The sequence below is a fragment of the Heloderma suspectum genome, chromosome 2 (assembly GCF_057233095.1).
Source record: "Heloderma suspectum isolate Gila_16-S chromosome 2, 16-S_ref, whole genome shotgun sequence".
NCBI lineage: Eukaryota > Metazoa > Chordata > Lepidosauria > Squamata > Helodermatidae > Heloderma > Heloderma suspectum.
This window is the reverse complement of record NC_139459.1, coordinates 166,306,202-166,329,290: the sequence shown is the minus strand read 5'-3', so window position 1 is coordinate 166,329,290 and position 23,089 is coordinate 166,306,202. Positions and strand designations below refer to the sequence as shown.

The 23,089-nt window shown below is 45.5% G+C and overlaps 1 protein-coding gene across 2 annotated transcripts in view; it reads right to left on the bottom strand.

Moving 5' to 3' along the window:
• DENND1C (DENN domain containing 1C) overlaps nucleotides 1-11,383 on the bottom strand; it is a 46,857-nt gene extending 35,474 nt beyond the window's left edge. Inside the window, exons 1-4 of one of the 2 annotated variants that reach the window (XM_084835758.1) lie at nucleotides 11,249-11,383; nucleotides 8,431-8,495; nucleotides 3,553-3,596; nucleotides 1,542-1,591 (exon numbers count right to left, since the gene is read on the bottom strand). In XM_084835758.1, the coding sequence (XP_084691884.1) occupies nucleotides 1,542-1,591; nucleotides 3,553-3,596; nucleotides 8,431-8,495; nucleotides 11,249-11,265 (176 nt within the window). In that variant the 5' untranslated portion in view covers nucleotides 11,266-11,383. Of the gene's footprint in view, nucleotides 1-1,541; nucleotides 1,592-3,552; nucleotides 3,597-8,430; nucleotides 8,496-9,219; nucleotides 9,407-11,248 lie in introns of those variants that run through there. The other variant, XM_084835759.1, reaches the window with a different exon arrangement.
• Nucleotides 11,384-23,089: the final 11,706 nt, after the last annotated feature.

Here is a 23,089-nt window from a genome sequence, read left to right as displayed (position 1 = left end):
GCATACTGTTAAACTACGGAATTTGCTACCACAAGTTGTACTGATCACCACCAGTTTAGACAGCTTTAAAAGGGGATTAGATTAATTCATATGGGATAAGGCTATCAGTGGGCACTAGTCATTTACTTTTAGCCTGTGTAAGACTAAGAAAGCCCTCCCCAAGAAAAGCCTTCCCCCACGACTCCTTAATTGTATTCAGGTTGTACCTCCCTGAGTGGAGGAGACAAGCCAGAACAGTGACTCATCAGAGATACAGGAAGCATCCTCTGTTGACTGCTGAAAGTTCTTTGTTCTGAAAGGAGTGATCAGATCATTCAATCACACCAGATGCAGACACAGCAGAACTAGCTACTTCCAGTAGAGAGGGATTGGAAGGAGACAAGAGCCCAGTGAGTCATGCAGAGGCACGGTGGCATCCGTACTTTAAGCTCAAGGTGAGCCTTTATTTAATTTATTCTTTAGGAATTACTACTTTAAGATCAGGACCAGATCATCCTGGGAGACTAAAATGCTCCCCCACTGGTTTCGTCACATTTTCATTTTCACTATCTGATTTAACCTATTTCTCCTCTTACAAAGGGAACATCTAATTAATCCTTTGCTGCAAAGGCTTAGGACTATGGGTAGTATCCAATTAGGTGCTCTTGCTGGTGGAACGGCTTCTGTCAGCAGAACAGGGAAGGGGGAGGTGATTCCCCCTCCCCTCCAGAACAGATTTTCAGGTGGCCCAGGATGGGTGGGAGAAAGGAAGTGTTGTTGCGCAAGTGAAAGTTGGATTTCATCCTTTGTCCACGTGTACATATTACTTGATAACGTCAAGTTAAGACTTTCATGCATGAAAGAGCCATCACAGACAGATGTTTTATATAACCCCCAAACACAGAATGTTCCATTGTAAGCAGTTCACATGTTCAGCTGTGAAATATCAGGTGGTGCATAATCACATGAAGAAATCAAGTGATGTACCTGCATTTGTGAACTCATGAGCCTATGAGGGGGTGTGGGGCAGGAAGAGAAGTGGTTAGTCACACTTGGAAAGAGGACAAGAATTCCATAGTGAAGAGCATCCCCATGTTAGGGTAGAATTCTGCAGGTCCAGATCTAGAAAATGAGTAGCGTTGCACAAAGGGGTCTTATTAAAAAGGGACAAATCCCAGTCTCTAGGGTTCTGTTCCCAGCTCTTAGAAAACAGGTAGGAGAAGCTGTTAACATGGGGGTTGGACTTGATGGCCTTGTAGGCCCCTTCCAACCCTACTATTCTATGATTCTATGATGATAGAGATGCTTTGAGTGGGGTGGCTTGCTGAGGGTTTCCAAATGACCAGGAAAAGAAAACCCAGGCTGACAAGCTCTTGTGCCTTTAACAGCAATTTGATCTGCAGATCTCAGCAAGCAATGCTTTTCATTGCACAGAGGTCTGCTCACCAGATCTCTGTTAAAGGCACAGCTGAAGTGGCTGGATGAAAAGTTGGCAACCTTAAGTTGCAATAGGTGTATGTGTGTATTTGGGGGAGCCCCCATTCTTGCAGGTGATTGCATACCTTTCTATATCAAAGGGGAAGCAAAATCTGGGGAGCATCTGTATGGATTCCTAGAAGAAGAGAAATGGGATCTTGGTTATTGCAGGAGTCATATATTAGCCTGAACAGATCAGTCACCCACACAGGCACTTGGAAAAAGACTTTGGCTGGCGAGGAAAACCCTTGTGCATATATATAATAACATGCACTTACAGTACAATCCTTACTTCTACTTGGAACCTAACCATACACTACAATCATCATCTGAGGCCCTCTTTCAGGTGCCTCTTCTGAGGTAGGTTCGGAGGGTTGCAACAAGGGAGAGTGCCTTCTCGGTGGGGCCCTTCGTCTGTGAAACACTCTCCCAACTGAGGTCTGCCTGGTGCCAACATTGGCATCTTTCCAGCACCAGGTTAAGATTTTCCTCTACTCCCAGGCATTTGACAAGGTTTTTAAACGGTCCTGGGATGTTTGTTGCTGAGTGTTGTAAATTGTTTTGTATGGAAATAGTTTTTATATGCTGTTTTATATTGTATTTTTAAGGTTTAATCTTTTGTAAACTGGCCAGAGAGCTTTGGCTATTGGGTGGTATAGTAATGTAATAAATAGTAATAGCAGTAATAATTCCCATTCAGTTCAGTGGGACTTAGTCCCAGGTAAGTATGTACCGAATAAGAGCTGCAGCCTCTTTTGCTAAATGAATGGCAACAAGGACTCACCAAGGTTGAAGGATTCATCAAGGCTAGGGTGGGAAGGTTTCTTTTCCTATTGCTTATAAGGTGTGTGTCCCTACCTGCCAGTCCATATGCTGGGGGATGCAGGAATGCCTGGGACTGTTTTCTGCTCTTTCCAGATCCTCCATTCCCTCCTCTAAGTTCTCTCCTCTCCATCATGCAACACATTTTATCTTACTTCATTCAGTGTTGTTACTGCAGCCTTTTATTTAACAGCTTACCTGGTAGCAATATCTAGAGGGTCTGGATACGGCATGCTAGTCTATAGCAGCAAAAATGACAAAGGGTCTCATGGCACCTTAAAGACTAAAACATTTATTCTGGCATAAGCCTTTTGTGGTAGCCACAGGTGACAAGGTGTGAGCAGACTGGCAGTGGAGGGACAGATCTCTTTCCCTCCTCTGTCAGTCCACTCGGTTTCTGTGCTGGCCGCAGAGGAAGGGAAGCCTGTTGGTCAGTCAGCTCCATCACTCCCCTGAGAGCCTGCCTGGCAGAAGGCATTTTTTTAACCAATAGGCTAGTATCCTGCATTTCCAGGCTATTATCTTCTTAGCAGGCTGGTTTAAAAACATTGTTGTTCAGTCGTTAAGTCGTGTCCGACTCTTCCTGACCCCATGGACCACAGCACGCCAGGCCTTCCTGTCCTCTGCTCTAATTTTTGCATGCTTATAAGGCTGTGCTAATTATTTCTATTGAATAACTCTGAATTCCAAGGAGGTGGAATCACGATTTGCCCAGCAACAATCTAAGGCTAAGGGTGCCGGCAAAATCTCACCAGAAATAGAAAGCTTACTGGGATGCCCAAACAAGGAATCCTGGCTTGTTGCACCCCTTACAAGCTAGGATTGCAAACCAGGGTTTGTTCTGGATTTGCACATCCTAGCTTCTTTGGGAGCAATAAGCCAGGATGGACAACACATTCAGCATTCTATTTCTGGTTAGTTCAGCCACTTCTGCTGACGTTCCTAAGTAGGAACAAATGAGCTGCATGCACTAGTACAGCCTTCCCCAACCTCATCCTTCCAGATGCCATGTTAACTGGGGGATTATGGGAGTTGTAATCCAACAGATCTGGATGGCGCCAGTTTGGGGAAGGCTGCACTAGCAGCAGCTCATTCACGCTATGCCAGAATTCTCTGGAATTCTGACTTACTTTGTTGTGCCTGTGTGGTGGGTTATTTTTTAAAGCCACAGGAGGAGAGGCAGAAAAGAAATGTGGCAACTCTAGCACATGCTTGCAGCGGGTTTAGGACTGAGGGTGGTGGAGTTGGGCAGCAACTTTGCAAAGGAGGACAGACCTGATCATCGAACTCCAGAGGGAACTGTCTAAGCACTTGAGGATCTGCATAGAGAAAGAGATCAGAGGTGAGCGGACAGAACACAAACATTTTCCCTTTCAAACGGCTTTGCATGGAAGCAGAGTTCACTCGGGACAGGCCACAGGCATCATCCTGATTGCCACTGCACTTCATTTCCCTCCTAGAGTGGATGTTTTAACTCAAGGGCGCTGAACCACAGGCCTGTGGGCTAAATCTGTTCTACTTGGGGTCGCAGTCCAGCCCACTGGGGTTTCCCCAAAGGTCACACCCCCTTCCCCTGGGCCCACCCCTTTCTCTCCGTTGCCAATTGTTTGGTAGTTTCCTGACTTTTGTGCAGGTTTTTTCCCCATTCTAAAAGGTTGAAATGCCTTTCCTAAGGCTGTGACTGACAATAAGAGCTTTAAGCTAAAATACGCTGGTATTTTGGCTCTTTTTGGTATGTTGGCCCCACCCCCTTTTCCCATTGGTCCTGCTCACCACTAGAATGTGGTCCCCAAAAGCTTCCCCAAAACTGAATTTGGCCCTCAGGCTGAAAGAGGTTCTGCCTCCCTGGTTTAGCTGTTGATGAGCACAGGCCCACTTCTATAGAATTTGAATGCTTCAACTGTCCTCACTGAATAGGGGCAGGCCCTATTTCCTGGCACCTGTCCCTTTTAAAATATAATTTCTGATTCATCCCTGGTTTTTTCTTTTTCCTTTTGGGGAGACATTGGGAAAGCCTTTTTTAAAGCATTGTAATTATGCCCAGACCTGCACCAAGTTGTTTCGACTGCAGCCCCTTCTCCTGGGTGGATGCCTCTTGACAACAGTGCAGGTAAATGCACACCCATGGGCACACAATGCCAGCACACTGCTTCCCTGTGAGGGGCAATCCATAGCTCAGTGGTAGAACAACTGCTTTCCATGCAGAGGATCCCAGGTTCAATCCCCAGCACCTCCAGTTGAAAGGACCCCATAGTAGGTGATGGAAAAGACCCTTCTCTATCGGAGACCTTGGACAATGGCAGCCAGTCAGGGTAAACAATACTGGGGTAGTTGGACAAAAAATCTGACCTTCTCAATTTTTATTCCATAATGGAACTTAAGGAATAAAACTCTTAAGAGATTACAGGGTTTGGGTATTTCTCAATAGGGTGATGTATTAATCGAACAATACCATATAATGGTATAGTTAGGAGATGGATGGTGAACAGTTTCTGTAGTCCCAATAATGTAGTTCCATTCCCTCCATAACTGCCTACTCAGATAGTATAAATAAATGTTGCTGGTTGAGTTGCTGCTATCTATAATAAGTACACTAGGATCCATAGTCAGATTAAATATTACATTAAATGTTTTCTAAGGAACTGGTAATGGTCAGTTTACTAATGTCCCTTTTTTCCAGAAGCCACCATAGGACTGGTTTTTGCAAGGTAAAAAGTATACAGTGGATACAGCAGGCAAAGAAGAGACTTCAGTAATGTGCACTGAGGGTGCAACACAGGTAGTGTGATCCTCGGTGTGAGAACAGGATATTACAAAAGCATAGGTTTCCCTATCTTTATCTGTGAAATGCTGGAAACTGTATAGTTCCTCTTCCATCTTCTGTGTTACAGAAACTCATCACAAGAAAATCTAGAACAAGAATACTCAATATGGACAACCATGAGGTCTAGCACCTTGATTAACTCTTGCAAAACAAAGAGTTTAATTTGAGCCACGAATCAACAGTGCTCATTTTCAGTCCTAGTGCTCAGGGCATGGAGAGTAACAACAGTGACAACAGAGAGTGCCTCTGCTCCGAGTTTGTTTGCACATTTCCCTTGCCACTGAGCAGCCTCAGCCCTGTTGCAGTTGGCATTCACAGCAAGGCTTCCAGGCTAGAGGCAGGCATGGCTTCCTGGCATGTGTGAGACTCAGCCGCTCTGTTTCAGAAACTAACCAATATACACACAGGAAGGAGAGAGGCTGACAGGAGGTGATGAAAGAGCTTCATGCTGTCCCCGGGTAGAGGTTTCGCATGCATGCTGGCTTCCCTGGGTAGCACAGCTTAAGCAGAGATTTGCAGTTCCCCTCTTTTTCTTATTTTTAACAACCACCTCGAGCCATCTGGAGAAAACCATGCAGAGGAGGAGGGTGCAGAAATTACGCCCTGTTGCTGTTAAACAGGCAGACTTGGAGCACACGGAACTGGAAGGGATCCAGATGGATGGGGATACTGACTGGTTACCTTATACAAGCTTTGGGCGACTGCAGAAGACAAGGGCAGGAGGTGGGCATATGAATGACCACCGAGGCACACACCTCCCTAGCAATCACCACCCAACAATTTACTCAGGATTGTGCTTCAAGTCTTCCACCTTACTTTGTAAATGCCATGCTTATCTTACAACACTTGAAAGACAGCCATACTCATGTCAGATGGCTGGAAGGGGCTCAATGTATTTGTTGGGCTGGATTATTTATTTATTTATTACAATTATATCCCGCCTTTTTTCCTCCTTAAGGAACCCAAGACGGCGTACATAATCTTCCTCCTCCTCCATTTTATCCTCACAACAACAACCCTGTGAGGTGGATTGGGCTGAGAGTCAGTGACTGGCCCAAAGTCACCCAGTGAGCTCCCATAGCTGAGTGGGGACTAGAACACAGATCTCCTGACTCCCAGTCCAACACTCTAGCCACTACACCACACTGGCAATCATTTCTGGTTGATCTAGACAAATTAAAATGTTGGGTTGCCCTGTTTTCGTTTTTTCGAAACTTTTAGCAGGGAGGGTAGAGTGCCTCTGAGCATACACGTTGTGATCTTTGGGCCAGTGATACAGCACCCGCATTGCATGCAGAAGGTCCTAGGTTTAATCCCCAGCACCTCCAGGTAGGGTCAGGAAAGACTCTTGCCTGAAACCCCAAAGAGCCACTGCTAATCAGTGCCAACAATACTGGGCTAAATGGACCAAGGGTCTGACTTGGTACAAGGCAACTTCCTGTATTCCTTGAAAAGTAAAAGCACTCCTGCTCTATGTACAATTTAAAAACAGAACAGCCTTAACACTGGTTTAGGAGCGCATAGCATTGGACACAAACTTGAGGCATATGATGCCTCCTGCTTCTGCATGCGTGTAGACTAGATCAGCTCCAGCAGCTCATCCCACGTACTGCCAAATGGGGATGTGGCATTTAACTAGATACATAGACGCCCCTTGAATAGTGCCACCTTAGGTGGTTACCTAGTCTGCTTATATGATTGGGGTTGGCCTTACTTACTGCATACACATGGAACTGAACATAGGAAGAGAACTGTTGGATCAGGCTGACTGCACAATCCTATAAATACCTATTCAAAACTAAGCTGCATGGATTTCAGTGGGGCTTACTCCCAGGTAGGTGGGTATAGGATTGCAGCCTAACAGTTCCTCTAGTCCAGGGGTGTAGAACCCCAGGACCAGGGGCCACATTTGGAATGCGGCCCCTGAGAGATTCTCCAAAATGGCATCCAGCCCTTGGGCTAAAAGCAGTTCTACTCCCCTGCTCTAGACTGGCATCCTGTTTCCATCACTGGCTGGACAAATGCTTCTGGGAAGCTCACAAGGGCACAGGCCTCTCCTGCTGTTTGCTCCTCAGCAACTGGTACTGAGATATTTTTTTCCTCTGAACATGGAGGCTCTATTTAGTTGTCATGGCTTATTCCCACTGACAGACCTCTCCCCCTATGAATTTGTCTAATTCTCTTTGAAAGCCAACTAAGCCAGTGGCCATCAACACACTCGGTCGCAGCAAATCCCACATGTTAATTTTTTGTTGGGTGAAAGAAGCATTTCATTTTCTCTCTCCTGCATCTGCTACCAGTCAATTTCACTAAATGATGCTGAATTCAGCTGTTATGAGAGAGGGAAGAAAAATTATCTCTGTCCACTTTCTACACCCCGTGCATAATTGTACTAACTTCCATCATGAGACATGACCATAAGAAGAGCCTTCAGAAAAAGGAGGGTGCATGACAGAGGTGTATAAAATTACACATGGTGTGGAGAAAGTGGATAGGGAGAAAGTTTTCTCCCCTTCTCACAGTACTAGAACCCAGTGGGGTCATCTCATGAAGCTGAATGCTGGGAGATTCAGGACAGATGAAAGGAAGTCTTTCCTGATGCAGCACATAGTTAAACAATGGAATTTGCCTCACACAAGATGGCCACCAACTTGGTCAGCTTTAAAAGGGGATTAGACAAATTCATGGAGGCAAAGGCTATCAACAGCTATTAGTCATGATGGTTATATACTGCCTCCAGGATTAGAGGCAGCATATCTTTGAATACCAAACGCTGAGGGAATAGCAGGCAACAGCTGTTGTCCTCATGTCCTGCTTTGGGCTTCCCATGGCATCAAACTGGCCACTGTGGGAAACAAGATGCCCCCAACCTCATGCCCTCCAAAGGATTGAGGCTTCAACTCCTATCAGCCCCAGCCAGAATGGCTAATGGTCAGGGATTATGGGAGTTGTAGTCCAAAACCTTTTGAGGGCACCAGGTTGTAGATGGCTTTGGGTCTGATCCCACAGGGCTCTCCTTATGTTCTTACACAACCTCAAGCCAATCCCTAATGTGGAGACTGGACTTCTTCCTTCCTGTTTTACTCCCATTTTATTTCCTTCCTTTAATTCCTTTGGCCCCTGCAGATACAGACTGGGACGTGGATGCGACAGCAATGGGGCTGGAAAAAAAGAGGCTTCATCTTTGACCTGGGAATGTTTTCACACACATCCCACTAGAGGTACCTCAGAGCCTACAAAAAATCTGACACATTGATGCACAAATTTTTGCTTTTCCTCACACACAGCCCACCTCAAAAGTACCTCTGCCCACCCTGATTGAGACTCACCATCATCTGCAGATGTTGGACAGGCAGCTTCAAGGAAGAGATCGAATATCCTCTGTGGATTTTCCCTGGGGAGACAAGAATAATCAACGCACTCAGAGCTGCCCTAGTCATCGGCAAGAAGTAGTCTTAGAAGCCATGTGAATTTTGGGGTGTGAGCTTAGAGGTCCATAACATCAGGAATCCTCTGTAAAGGTAGAACAAAATGAAGGTACAGTGTCGATGGGGTGGGAATCGAGATCTTTTGTCCTACTGTAGTAACGTTTGGCTCATGTTTCTCAACCTGCATCATCAGGGCCCACTTCTAATGTACATGTCTGTTTTTTCTCATTTCTCTTTCCACGCAGAGAGTGATAGGCATGATCCACCGTAGCTCAGCATGTGTGACCCTGTAGTGCATCATGACCCACCAGTTGAAGACTAAAGTTTATAATTTATACATTTATACTGAGTCCCGGTATTGGGGAAAAGGCGGGATATAAATATAATGATAATAATAATAATAGAATTTATATCTCGCCTTTATGCCAAAAATGGTGCTCGAGGCAGCTAACAATAGTAAAATGCAGATAAAATCAGAATCTCAATGAAAACATAAAAACAAATCAATTCAAAACACAGTAATAAAAAGAAATAAGCACCACCTAAGCGTCGCTCATGACTTTAACAGTGAACAACAACCACATGTGAAAAACTCCTTCAGCAACAAACCAGTTTACAGGCCAAAGGCCTGCCTGAATGAAAATGTCTTTGCCTACTGGCAGAAGAACAGCAAAGAGGGATCCAAGCTACCTAAAAAGTTCTAGTGGTTACTTGATAAAAGGCTGAAAAGCAGGCAAAGTCTCTCCTTCTCTAATATAATTCAGGCCTAGTTCTCACTGAAGTCCTTAATCTGTTTCTGGGCTGCACCAAACTGCAGGAGGAGGCTGTTGTATGAACGAAGTGCTCCTCCATTCCCCCCTCTCAAACCCGGTTCCACAAAGGAAACTAGATGTCAGAGAGAAGACTTGGTTAGAAACTGTCTCCCTGATGGGCTGCTCTTCTACATGCAGGGAAAGTTTTGTGCAGAGAAACATTCCATCATGCCAGCCCCTACCTGCAGCCTGAAGTGGTTCAGCCCGGACACAGGTTTACCACCTTAATGGCAACTAGGCCTCAGTCCCCAGTCACATTGGGAAATTATTTCGACATAACTAACTGAAGCCAATAACATGGTCATGGAATGTAAAGTCCTTTGGCTGGAGGACACTCGTCATGCTCTGCTTGAGAGAGAGAAACTAGAAGGGCTTTATATAGTGCTTGCCATGGGGGTTGGGGGGTTGGCCCATGTTTTACCCAGGATAGAGCCTCTGTCTGTCTGTATTATATATCTTCCTCCAGAGGTAGGCAATCTGATGCCCTCTAGATGCTTTGGACTACAACTCCCATCAGCTCCAGCCGGCATAGTCAATGGTCAGGGAGTATGGCAGTTGTCCACATCTGGAAGGTGCCAAGTTGCCTAGTGAACTCGGGTGGTGGGTGCCCACAGAAATGGAGCTTCCGAGAAATAACAGGGAGGGATCAGCATGCTCAGGTGAACCCTGAGTTTTACAAAATCCAAAGAGGGCAAACCCACCCACTTACCCCCGCAAACCAGCCCCATGAAGGCTGAGCATACTCCGTAGCTACAATATGGTGCTTGTCAGTTGGAAAAGAAAAACCCTGCTTGAGCTCCTTCTAGCTTATAGTATCCTGGGGAAGGCACGGCTAAGGATATATGGCAACATTTTGTTGCAGGTGAGGGTTGTGTGCCAGGTCCCAACAATTATGGGGCAAACTTAGTATCAGCAGTCGCCAGGGAATATATTTAGCCCCTCAATCTAAACGGTGCCCCAAAGTGCATGGCCTTCATTTCTCCCACATTCAGGAATGCTTGCTGTTCATTCTTAAGAGAAAACATAGGGCGCTGTCTTTGGGGCCTGAGGGGCTGGGGCTGGGGGACTGTCTCTCATGGAGGCCCTGGAGAGACCTGTTGCTAGCCAGGGTAGTTGGCACTGGACTAGCTGGGCTGATGGCCTAACTAAGGGTAATTTATTTTTATTTATGACATGTATATCCCACCTTTCCTCCAAAGAGCTCAAGGCGGTGGGCATGGTCCCCTGCTCCCTGTTTTTTCCTTGCAATACCCCTGTGAGATAGGTTAGGCTGAGAGTTGGTCACTGTGGTCACACAGTGAGGTCCTTGGCTGAATGGGGATTTGAACCTGGGTTTCCCCAGTCCTAGTCTGAAATGCTAAGCACTATACCACACCGGAGCCATAAACAGCTTCCTATGGTACTGGCAACCCACCCGCAGCCCCCTGCCGGTTCCTGGCTCTTACAATCACCGCTGGTTCTTCAAGCATCCCACCGCACAATGGCCTAGAGTCAAGGTCCGAGACTGTTTACAAGCCTAGAACTTCCTCTGGTCAGCCCCTGTGCTATACTACTGGTTAGCAGCCTTGATGCTTTGGGAAGCTCTTTGGCCTTCCAAGGACATCTGGACTGACTCAGCATGCACATATCTAAACAGCAGCATGGGTCAGCAGTCTTCTCAGAGGAGCCAGCAAAGCAGTGCAAGATCGAAAGATTCACTCCACAGCCTGCTCTGCGGCATTGTCGTGCTGGAGTCCCTCCTCTCCAATCACTTGGAGGAGCAAAATGTTCCACTTTTCCATCTGATCAAGGATCTGGATTGGATTTCTGCCCTGCAAACTTAAAGCTGAAGACAAGTGAAAGTGAGCAGGCTATTCCGACAGGATGACCCCACCCTGCTGCTCACAGAACCCAGCCCAAAGTCTTACTTGATTCGGGACCCCATCTTCCTTGGATCATTCCATCACAATTGTCATCCCGCTGAAGCAGCAAAGGGGACAATCTTTCCTCCCATCAAGACAAGAAGACAGAAGACTGAAAATCTCTCTAGAGCTCAGTGTGGTAGATTTCAAAAAAAAAAAAAGCAGCATTTCCTTTTGTGGCTTTTTGTTAGAGGAAGTATGAAGCCTGCAACTGACTTAGCTCACTGCAGGGTGGAAGCTTTAGGTGGGGGGAAGGAGGGAGGAGTGGTGGCTATTGGTTTGGTCCCTTTCTTTTGTTTTGCTGTATCCCTTTCTAGCTCACTTGAAACTTCAGTTAAGGTAACAACAAATTCTGGGTTGCCAAGCAGTTTTGGATATGCAAAATTACCTTCTCTCAAGGTTTTTGTATAGTTGACTGGATGTAGTGTAATGGCTTTGATGGCCGGTGGCTACTAGCTAATGCACACCTTGTGTGTTTGGGTGTGTGTGTGGGGTGAAATCTGTGTGTGTGTGCGTGTGTGTGTGTGTGTGTGTGAGAGAGAGAGAGAGAGAGAGAGAGAGAGCCTGAGTGTGGAGCAGAGAAACATAATGACTGTTTGAATCATTATGATTATGTTTGAATCATTATCATTGAATCTTCTCTCTATAAAGGAGAAGGAAGTCCACATTTTTGCAGCTCACTTACAACAAATAGCAACAAAGAGTGGGATGGATCTCTGTGCTATTGCACTTGATGTAAATTGATGTAAAGCCTGACATTGTCTCTCTCCTGCACAACATGTCAGTTTGTAATTTTTAAAAAAGCCATAGGTGTCCATTACTCTCTCCTTTTAAGTAAAGTAACCCAATACCAGCTACTCTTGGAACTTCCTGCCACTGAGAGAAGTGGAGACTGCCAAATAGTATTGTTAGGACTGTTAGGCAACCATCATTTGCTACGCTGATTTACTCTATAATAGTCAGGGATGAGCAGTTAATGTTTCCTCACTGGGTGTCAATGACTGAATTAGTAAGGGTTAAGTAGGGTGCTCTCTGAGGGGAAGCGGGAAGGGAGGTGTTGCAGTTTTGAATTTTTGAACTGCAAGTTTAACTGGCCTGCAGGTGGAAAAACCATTGATCTCTGGGAATCTGATGCAGGATCTCAGGTTTTAATGCCTGCTTTTGAAGAGTTTCCTTGTTTGCAAGAGCCTGATCTTGCATCAGATTCCCAGAGATTTGTAAATAGGGCAAATGTTATGAAGACCCTAGGCCTACAAGTTCTCTCTTTCAGAGGAAATTAAACTCTGTAGCATGGCCCCTAGAACTTCTCACAGCTCAGGGAAGTGTTGGAGCACTTCCAAAACATCTGGAGGGCCACAAGTTGCCCTCCCTGTTATATCAGCTGTGTAGACTCCACTGCTCACATCTGCCCTCAGGAACAAACCTTGCATGCTCAATACTGACTTTAATAAAGCACTACTTGGTGTTGAATTGCAAGAAGCAAATAAGGTCACCAGTGCTTTGTTTGAGCCAGGTCTTTGCCCAGGAACATAACTCTTTTTCCCTTCCCGTGCTCACAGACGTGGAACATGTGTAGTAGTACTAGCCAAGTAGCAACAGCCCATCCCCACAGGGGGATATACCTTCCAAGAAAGCTTCAGCCCTTAAACCCAGGCCTGGCTCAAGTCATTTTGCTCCCCGCCCCTTCCAAACGCCTGCTGTGCTGCCCAGTCCAGTGGCTTCTCAGACGTTGCAGGAGATCCTGGGATGCACTTCGATGGCACGCCCCTTCATTTATGCCCCTAAAACTATTGTCGCCATGATCGATCATGATCTCTCTCTGTCTCTCTCTCTCTCTCACCCCCCCATAAACTCCCAAAGTGTAAGTGTTATTGCCTTTGTCTTGTGTTGAGAGTTGAGTATAACTTATATTTCATATAGATATGCAACCTTTCCCCCAAAAAACCTGTCTTACTGCACAAGGAATATACATGGAGTACAGCAGGCTATATCCTAGAATAAATAAAAAAAAATGTGCAGAGTTGTTTCTGCATCTTTTTGCAGCCCTTGGCTGTATATATCTAAATATATATACATACAGATTTTTCTCCCCCATGTTATGTTGCAAATGGGGATGTGCGTGGCAGTGCTTGGAGAAGCAACAGCTTTCAAACAGCATTAAGCTGTTGCATTCTGTGGGCAAGAGTTAGCACACATGCTCCACAGGGGAAGTCAGGCCATGGGAACTCTGGCTGGGTGTCAGGACAAAATCCCAGGCAGGCTGTTAAGCAACTACCCACTAGCTGGACTTTGGACAGGCTTGTACTGAAGTTATGAAGTCTGATACAAGAAGCATAATAGAAGCCTACTTTTCACTGAGGTGCTAAAGCTGCGTCAAGTCTGTACATAGGGATTCACATGATGGAATGCCACTCCATAGAAGAAATTCTCCGTACACAGAAAACTAGCATGCCGGAGGAAAAGATTCTTGCCTAGCCTTCTCACTGACATGGTGGTTTTCTACATGAATTTTAAAAATTTGTTTTACAGAGGAGCATTCCATCATGTGAGCCCCCCACTTGCAGCCTAAAATGGTAGTTAGGTTTGCCACCTCAGTGAGAACTAGGCCAGAAGATTAAGACTAAAAGAAATCCAGTGCAAGCCAGTACTCAAAGTCAGGACCCGCCCCCCAATTTCATTTCCTTACAAATTAATCCACAGAATTTAGATCTCAGTGTGCCACAAGCAGAGGGCAGATGTGAGCAGTGGAGCCTACATAGCTGATACAACAGGGTGGGCAACTTGTGGCCCTCCAGATGTTTTGGCCTACAACTCCCATCATCCCTCACCTTTGGCAATGCTAGCTGGGGCTGATGGGAGTTGTAGGCCAAGGTACCTGGAGGGCCACAAGTTGCCACCCCCTGTGATAAAACAAAGAATCTTGTGGCACTTTAAGGACTAACACATTGGGACTAACTTTATGTGGACAAGCATCCACTTTATCAGATGCATTAAGTGTTATCCTTAGTTGGCAAAAATATACTTAAGTATATATTTATTTTGTAAGTATTATGAACATATGTATACACACTAGGGATGTACGGACTGTGTAAAATCCGCTCCGTCTGTGTTTCATGGATTGCCAGGTGCCTTTTGTTCCATCGTCTGCCCACAGACGGATGTGGATGATTTTTTTTCATCATTAAGAAAAATTTGCAAATAATTATGTAAGTAATTACATAATTATGTTAAGTATTTACATAATTTACCTCAGTATATAACATTCAGTGTATTGTTCCCCATTCCATTCAACATTTCCTCAGCAGAAACTTAAGTATTTTTCTACGGATTTAGATGTGTAAATTTCAGGAAAGTAAAAAAAACTCATCTGTAAGTCCTTCTTAAAATTCTTAAAAATCCGAGCTCATTTTAGTCTGTCTCAAATTTCTCCAGCATCCCTAATACACACACATGGCTGGGGCTGTGTGGGAACTGTAAGCAAGGAGATCAGAGGGAAAGGAAAGGTAAGAAAGTACAGACTGTGACAATTCCATTAGAGCTCCTTGTATGTCTGCAAAAAAAGCACAGTGACCCTTCACAATAGGGATAGGTGATAATGCAATCAGCTTAGGAATGCTGACTTAATTAACATCTGTAGTGGGACAGGAAGTGCTGTGACCAGAGTGAAGCCACTGGCTGCAGTGCCCCACCTGGAATACCAATTTGCCCCACCTAGTAATGTTTTGGGGAAAAGTTGTTTAACTTGTGTGACACAGAACAGCTTCCATTTAAAGAATGACAATAGGACTGTGTGCAAGACAGGGTGCTTAAAGAGGATAAGGGCTAGCTTAACAAAGTTATTGTTCAAGTCAGGCGTTCCTTATAAGCGGGTGAAAGTTTCTGAACTTAAAAAGAATTTCTGATTTGGCAGATATTTTTCTAGTACTAAGAATTGATAGACACTAAAAAACATAGACATTTGGGCTTGACAACAGGATTCTTGAAGTTTCTGTCAGTTATTAGGAAAAGGGAGCAGCCCCACCTGGAAGATTGGCTATGGCCTTAGTGCAGATGAAATTAATAGTCACCAAAGACAGTATTTTCTCCATGGTCATGAGGTCTAGAAACATTATCTAAACAGTGAGATCTCTGTGTTGTAAAAGAGCCTTGGGTGCCTTGTAGGCCCCAAATGTCCCACTGAACACTTCCATCAATTTGTGTTGTGCTCAGCGCTATACCTTTGGTGGTGGGGGTAGCCTTGCCCTCCTGAATTTTCAGCTTTTATTATTTTTTAAAAATTAAGTCACTGTCTTTTTAACTTGCAAAGATATAAAGGGGAAACACACAGGCAGTGTTCTATAATCCAGTTGCTCTATAAGGGATAAACTTGCTGCCACCATTCTGGCTAATGAACATAAAGGTACTGGGATGACTGACAAACACTAGACAGTTTTAAAAAGTTAAAAGAATTAAATTTTACTTTATTGATATTTAATACAATTAAATAACCTTAAACATATTAGATTACTTTTATTTAAGTTTTGGCTGTTCTGCATGGACTCTATGCACACAACACAAGTACTATTATGCCCCTTCAGTACCACATTTCTGGCTGTGGGTCAAAATGTCCTGGTTCTTCCTTGTACTGCCAACCCCCAAATCCCCTCAAATAAAGTGATAAGCCAGTCTTTCCAAAACTGTTAGAGTCCGAAATAAAGACAGCTTAATAAATCCCTTCATGGATCACTGCCTTGTTGTGGCGAAGGGGCTTGCGTAACTCAGTGAAGCCATAAGCTATGCCATGCAGGGCCACCCAAGACGGACAGGTCATGGCAGAGAGTTCTGACAAAATGTGGTCCACTGGAGAAGGAAATGGCAACCCACTCCAGTATTCTTGCCAAGAAAACCCCATGGAACGTATCACAAGGCTAAAAGAGATGACGGCGGAAGATGAGCCCCTCAGGTCGGAAGGTGTCCAATATGCTACTGGGGAAGAGCAGAGGGTATTTCCAAGTAGCGCCAGAAAGAGTGAAGCGGCTGGGCCAAACCCGAAAGGACACTCAGCTGTGGATGTGTCTGGTGGTGAAAAGAAAATCCGATGCTGTAAAGAACAATATTGTTTAGGAACCTGGAATGTCAGATCAATGAATCAAGGTAAGCTGGAGGTGGTCAAACATGAGATGGCAAGATTGAACATCGACATCTTGGGAATCAGCGAACTAAAATGGACAGGCATGGGCGAATTTAATTCAGGTGACCATCATATCTACTATTGTGGGCAAGAATCCCTTAGAAGAAATGGAGTAGCACTCATAGTCAACAAAAGGGTGGGAAAAGCAGTACTGGGGTACAATCTTAAAAATGATAGAATGATCTCAGTACGAATCCAAGGCAAACCATTCAACATCACAGTAATTCAAGTCTATGCCCCAACCACTGAGGCCGAAGAAGCTGAGGTTGATCGGTTCTATGAAGACCTACAACACCTTCTAGAACTAACACCAAAAAAAGACGTCCTCTTCATCATAGGGGATTGGAATGCTAAAGTAGGAAGTCAAGAAATCACCGGGATAACAGGCAGGCATGGCCTTGGTGTACAAAATGAAGCAGGACAAAAGCTAATAGAGTTTTGCCAAGAGAACATGCTGATCATAGCAAACACTCTTTTCCACCAGCACAAGAGGCGACTCTACACATGGACATCACCAGATGGTCAATATCGAAATCAGATTGATTATGTCCTTTGCAGCCAAAGATGGAGAAGCTCCATACAGTCAGTAAAAACAAGACCTGGAGCTGACTGTGGCTCAGATCATGAGCTGCTTCTTGCAAAATTTTGGCTTAAATTGAGGAACGTCGGGAAAACCACTAAACCGTTCAGGTATGACCTAAATCATATCCCTTATGAATATACAGTGGAGGTGAGGAATAGATTTCAGGGATTAGACCTGATAGACAGAGTGCCTGAGGAACTATGGACGGAGGTCCGTAACATTGTTCAGGAGGCAGCAACGAAATCCATCCCAAAGAAAAAGAAATGTAAGAAAGCCAAGTGGCTGTCTGATGAGGCTTTACAAGTAGCTGAGGAAAGAAGGGAAGCGAAAAGCAAGGGAGAAAGGGGAAGATATACCCAACTGAATGCAGAGTTCCAGAGAATAGCAAGGAGAGACAAGAAGGCCTTCTTAAGTGAACAATGCAAAGAAATCGAGGAAAACAACAGAATGGGAAAGACTAGAGATCTCTTCAAGAAAATCGGAGATCTCAAGGGAACGTTTTGTGCAAAGATGGGCATGATAAAGGACAAAGAAGGCAGGGACCTAACAGAAGCAGATGAGATTAAGAAGAGGTGGCAAGAATACACAGAAGAACTATACAGGAAAGATCTGAATGTCTCTGATAGCCATGATAGTGCGGTCACTGAACTTGAGCCGGACATCCTAGAGAGTGAAGTCAAGTGGGCCTTAGGAAGCATTAGTAACAATAAAGCTAGCGGAGATGACAGTATTCCAGCCGAGCTATTTAAAATCCTAAAAGATGATGCTGTTAAAGTGCTGCACTCAATATGCCAACAAATCTGGAACACTCAACAGTGGCCACAAGACTGGAAAAGGTCAGTTTACATTCCAATTCCAAAGAAGGGCAACGCCAAAGAGTGTTCAAACTACCGCACCATTGCGCTCATTTCACATGCCAGCAAGGTGATGCTCAAAATCCTACAAGCTAGGCTTCAGCAGTATGCGAACCGAGAACTACCGGAAGTACAAGCTGGGTTTCGAAGAGGCAGAGGAACTAGAGATCAAATCGCCAACATTCGCTGCATCATGGAGAAAGCAAGAGAATTCCAGAAAAACGTCTATTTCTGCTTCATTGACTACGCTAAAGCCTTTGATTGTGTGGATCACAACAAACTGTGGCAAATTCTTAAAGTGATGGGAGTACCAGACCACCTTACCTGTCTCCTGAGAAACCTGTACGAGGGTCAAGAAGCAACAGTAAGAACCAGACATGGAACAACCGAGTGGTTCAAAATTGGGAAAGGAGTACGACAAGGCTGCATATTGTCACCCTGCTTATTTAACTTATATGCAGAGTACATCATGAGAAACGCTGGGTTGGATGAATCAGAGGTCGGAATTAAGATTGCTGGGAGAATTATCAACAACCTCCGATATGCAGACGATACCACCCTAATGGCAGAAAGCGAAGAGGATCTAAAGAGCCTCTTGTTGAGGGTGAAAGAGGAGAGTGCAAAAGCTGGTTTGAAACTCAACATTAAAAAAACGAAGATCATGGCATCTGGCCCCATCACTTCCTGGCATATAGAAGGGGAAGAAATGGAAGCAGTGACAGATTTTACTTTCTTGGGCTCCAAGATCACCGCAGATGGTGACTGTAGCCATGAAATTAAAAGACGCTTGCTCCTTGGGAGGAAAGCTATGGCCAACCTAGACAGCATAGTAAGAAGCAGAGACATCACCTTGCCGACAAAGGTCCGTCTAATCAAAGCTATGGTTTTCCCAGTAGTAATGTATGGATGTGAGAGCTGGACTATAAGGAAGGCTGAGCGCCGAAGAATTGATGCTTTCGAACTGTGGTGCTGGAGAAGACTCCTACGAGTCCCCTGGACTGCAAGGAGGTCAAATCAGTCCATCCTAAAGGAAATCAACCCTGAGTGCTCATTGGAAGGACAGATAATGAAGGTGAAGCTCCAATATTTTGGCCACCTAATGCGAAGAGAAAACTCCCTGGAAAAGACCCTGATGCTGGGAAAGACTGAAGGCAAAAGGAGAAGGGGACGGCAGAGGATGAGATGGCTAGATAGCATCACCGATGCAATGAATATGAACTTGAGCACGCTCCGGGAGAGAGCGCAGGACAGGAAGGCCTGGCGTGCTATGGTCCATGGGGTCACGAAGAGTCAGACACGACTGAACGACTGAACAACAACAATAAATCCAGGGGACCACCAAATTCCTTGACTAAAAGGCAGCTTAAAAATGATTTTACATTAACAAAATGGGCTGCGTAATTCCACACAGTGGAATGCGGTGTCTCACCTCCAAACTCAATTGATCATACTGCTGGCTACCACCGCAGACCCTCCATCACCAAGGACAACCAACTAGTTCCTTCCTGTGCCCATGGGTGCTGATGGAGCCCTTTGTACTGAGCGTAATGAGACTGTGCTATGAAGAGGATCAGACCTTTATATACAGGGTTCTCCTGAGTAGAACATTTTGTAAGGATTGCTGGGTTTCCTCACCATTTTTCACCTATAGTGGCACTGGCTTTGTGGGAGCCATTGAGTGCATGAAACCCAAATAAAAATGAGTAGGTATGTGCCTTAAATACACAGGTGCTTTAGAGGTGACATGGTAGAGCTACTCTAAGAATGAGCTGTGAGATATGGAAGTCTTAAAATGTGTGTTGCTATTAAGATGTGAGCAATGGTGAGTATCGCTCACCACATTTCCTGTTAAAACAGGCCAGTAGGTGGAGCGCCACAAACCATTATAATGGAAGCTGTGAGAGATATCAGTTAAGGCTAGTCCCTGAATAGGAAGTCAGTCATGGAGGGTTAAGGGTGTTGTAATGGCGAGCTAGGCTATATTTGTCATGCAAACTATGGGTGAATCACTTTCTCCTCAGAGCTCTGCTGATTTGGGCAGTGCACCCAGCTGAGGTCACAAGGAGCCCATCCGTCTTTTGGGGCTGTGAAAATCATACATCAGCTTCTGCACCACCACTCCTGCCCATCGCAGTGTGGCTTCTGCAGGACAACTACCCACAGTGGGTTGTTTCTCCACCTTAATCATTGAGAGGGGCTTTGTTGTTTATTCGCTCAGTCGCTTCCGACTCTTCGTGACTTCATGGACCAGCCCACACCAGAGCTTCCTGTCGGGGCCGTCGCCACCCTCAGCTCCCCCAAGGTCAAGTTTGTCACCTCCAGAATATCATCCATCCATCTTGCCCTTGGTCGGCCCCTCTTCCTTTTGCCTTCCACTTTCCCTAGCATCAGCATCTTCTCCAGGGTATCCTGTCTTCTCATTATGTGGCCAAAGTACTACCATTTGGATTTTTTGCCTCAGCCCCAGAAGTATCAGCTGGCCTTGTATGTGTCCTATTCCGTCTCCTGCCACCCAAAACTGAGCTGATGTCATACTAGGCACATTAACAAACCCGAGAACAGCACAGGTGGCGCCCAGCCTCCTCTTTCTAACCCACACAAAGGGGCACATTGTGATGCTGGAACATTTCCATGGAGCGGGTGAATCATGATGCTTTCTCTGTACAGGGAAAGCTGGCACCAGAGCCTTGCAAGGGGAGGACAAAGCCAGTGTAAAAAGCTTTTGAGAGCGAGCGAGAGCATGCGCAGTGTTCCTGAGGTAGCAGTGTGTGGAGGATTAGATGAAGGGAAATTAATAACTTGTCCTAGAAAAAGGTGGTCCAACAGGTCTGTCCAGGTGGAAACTGCTAGCAAAGCTCCAGGACTGGCAATTGCTGGTTCCAAGTTTTCTTGGTCCTTTGAATGATGGCTTGGTAATGTCTGCAAGATGCAATTTCCCCAAGATATAACTAAACTTCTCCCTGCTACACACCTATTATAGAGTCCCACCCGTCTAAGAGAGGTTTTGACAACGCCTCAGGTTTCATCCAGCCCCTGTCAAGGCCAGTTTTTGTTCCTGCCACAACATTTATTTTATTACTATGTCTGTATCCCACCATTCTTCCAAGGTGCTCAAGGCAGCACACAGGATCCCCCATCCATTTTATCCTCAGAACAGCCCTGTGAGGTAGGTTAGGCTGAGACAGTGCAACTGGCCCAAGGATACCCAGTGAGCTTCCTGGCTGACTGGGATTAGTACCTGGGTCTCCCCAGTCATAGACCAACACTAACTACTATACCACACTGTCTCTCAACACACTTTGGACAAAGGCAACACCTCCCCTCAGGTGTTAGGAGGACAGAATGGCAGCTCTTCACTCATATGTCAGAAAGTAAACAGGGTACATTCAAGGAGGTTATGAGCTAAACTAGAATGAGGGTTAGATCTTGCCCTCCACTTATGTGAGAGAAAGCAAAGGGGTTTTAATGAAAAATACTGTGAATTGAGTCTCTTATCACCTACACAGCTGCAGCCTAGGTCTTGTTTCTTAGTCATCCTACGGCAGAAGCATGTGCACTGGTTTTATGCCTAGATGATGCTTATGAGACATTACAGCAAAGCCAGTATGAGTGTAGGCCTGAAGAAGGCCCATAGCTAGTGGTAGAGCACATGCTTTGCATGCACAGGATCCCAGCTTCCACCTCCACATACAGAAGATCAGAGGGCACGGCTGCTGCCAATCAGAGTAAGCCAATATTGGGCAAGATGGACCAATGGCCAAAGTATAAGGCAGCTTACACTATGGACATACCAATCTTTATCTCTGATAATCTTTGGCATGAAAGCACTCTATTTCCATCTTAGTTTCCTCTTTCAAAAATGGTAGTGACTACAAAACAACCTGCCAACGTTCTTGAGTAAAGCTCATAAAGCACTCCTGCATATTAAAATGTGATTTTTAAAAAAGGCAACAGTGCAATACCTGGGAGCTATGGCATGGGAAACTGGCACAAGTCACTGCCATCTTTGTTCATCTTCCATATATGAAGAATCAGTTTTGCATAGCTTCTGATGAAATGGGGTTGAGAAGGAACACAGGGACTCAAGCTGTGTGGCTACGGCTCTCCCCTTCCATGCCTCTGGTGGGCACTTCATTAAAGGGACCAGCCTTAGTAAACTGTGTTCTGTCTGTTCTCTTACAAAGGCACCGTTGCCTAAATCCAACAACATATCCAAGTCTTCCATACAGGCAGAGGCACTCTTCCAGAGAAAGATGGAATGTGTGTGCAGAGGTGCATTCCACTTGCTCCAGTTCTGCTGCTCATGGAAAGCAGTACAGAGCTTTGGGTTGTCAAATGTTTGTACTAGAGTAGGCCCATTGGAGACAACCTTTAAGCTTCTGCCCTCCAATTCCAGAAGTCCACTAGGCATTGCTCATACACTTCCAAATTATATCTTTACAGGGTCAAACCTTCCTTTGGTTTTAAAAACGGAGCAGACTCCCAAGAGTGGCTGTGTTTCCCTCCTGCACTCCCACAGAATACAGCATCACACATGCTCTGCAGGGGATACAGTGACCAACGCAATGAACAGCTCCATCAGGCTCCTGAACTGACACCAATTAATGGAGAGTGCTGAAGGGTATTGTTAGTGTAATTACCAAATGAGAGCTGCACGGGCATTACTCAGATAGGACAGGTAGACAGAGCAAGCAAGGAAGGAGAGCCTGTTCTACAACCTGAACCTGTTTGCCTCACACCCTGCTAGTTGCCCCATCTTCCTTTTGCTGGAGGGCATCCCTACCCCCACACGGGACACCTGTGCAAGTGACAAAACAAGGTCATTAGACCTATTGGTTCCTAGCAGCAGGACCAGCAGGCACAGCTCAGTCATTCCAAGGGGTTTCCAATGCGAGGGGTAGCAAGCAACTGGATGCGCAAGAGGCGCATGCTGGGTAGGGGCGCTTAATACTCCCCCTGCTCACATTAAAGCAGGTAGTTTGGCGCCCCACCCAGCATACCTTTCTTGTGCTAGTGCCGGTTCCAGGTTTTGGGGGGCTCATGGACCCTTAATGGGCTCCCTCTCTTAACTAGTCTACCACTTCACCACCATTGTTACCAGCTGCTGCTCTTCTTCATCCTTGCTTGTTTGCCAGGCAGAGCCCCATGACACCGCTGGGGCCAGAGCAAGAGGCAGGTACAAAAGCAGGTTGCAATGGCCAAGAGGAGGAGCAGGCCCAGGGGGTTTTCTCAGTGGGCTC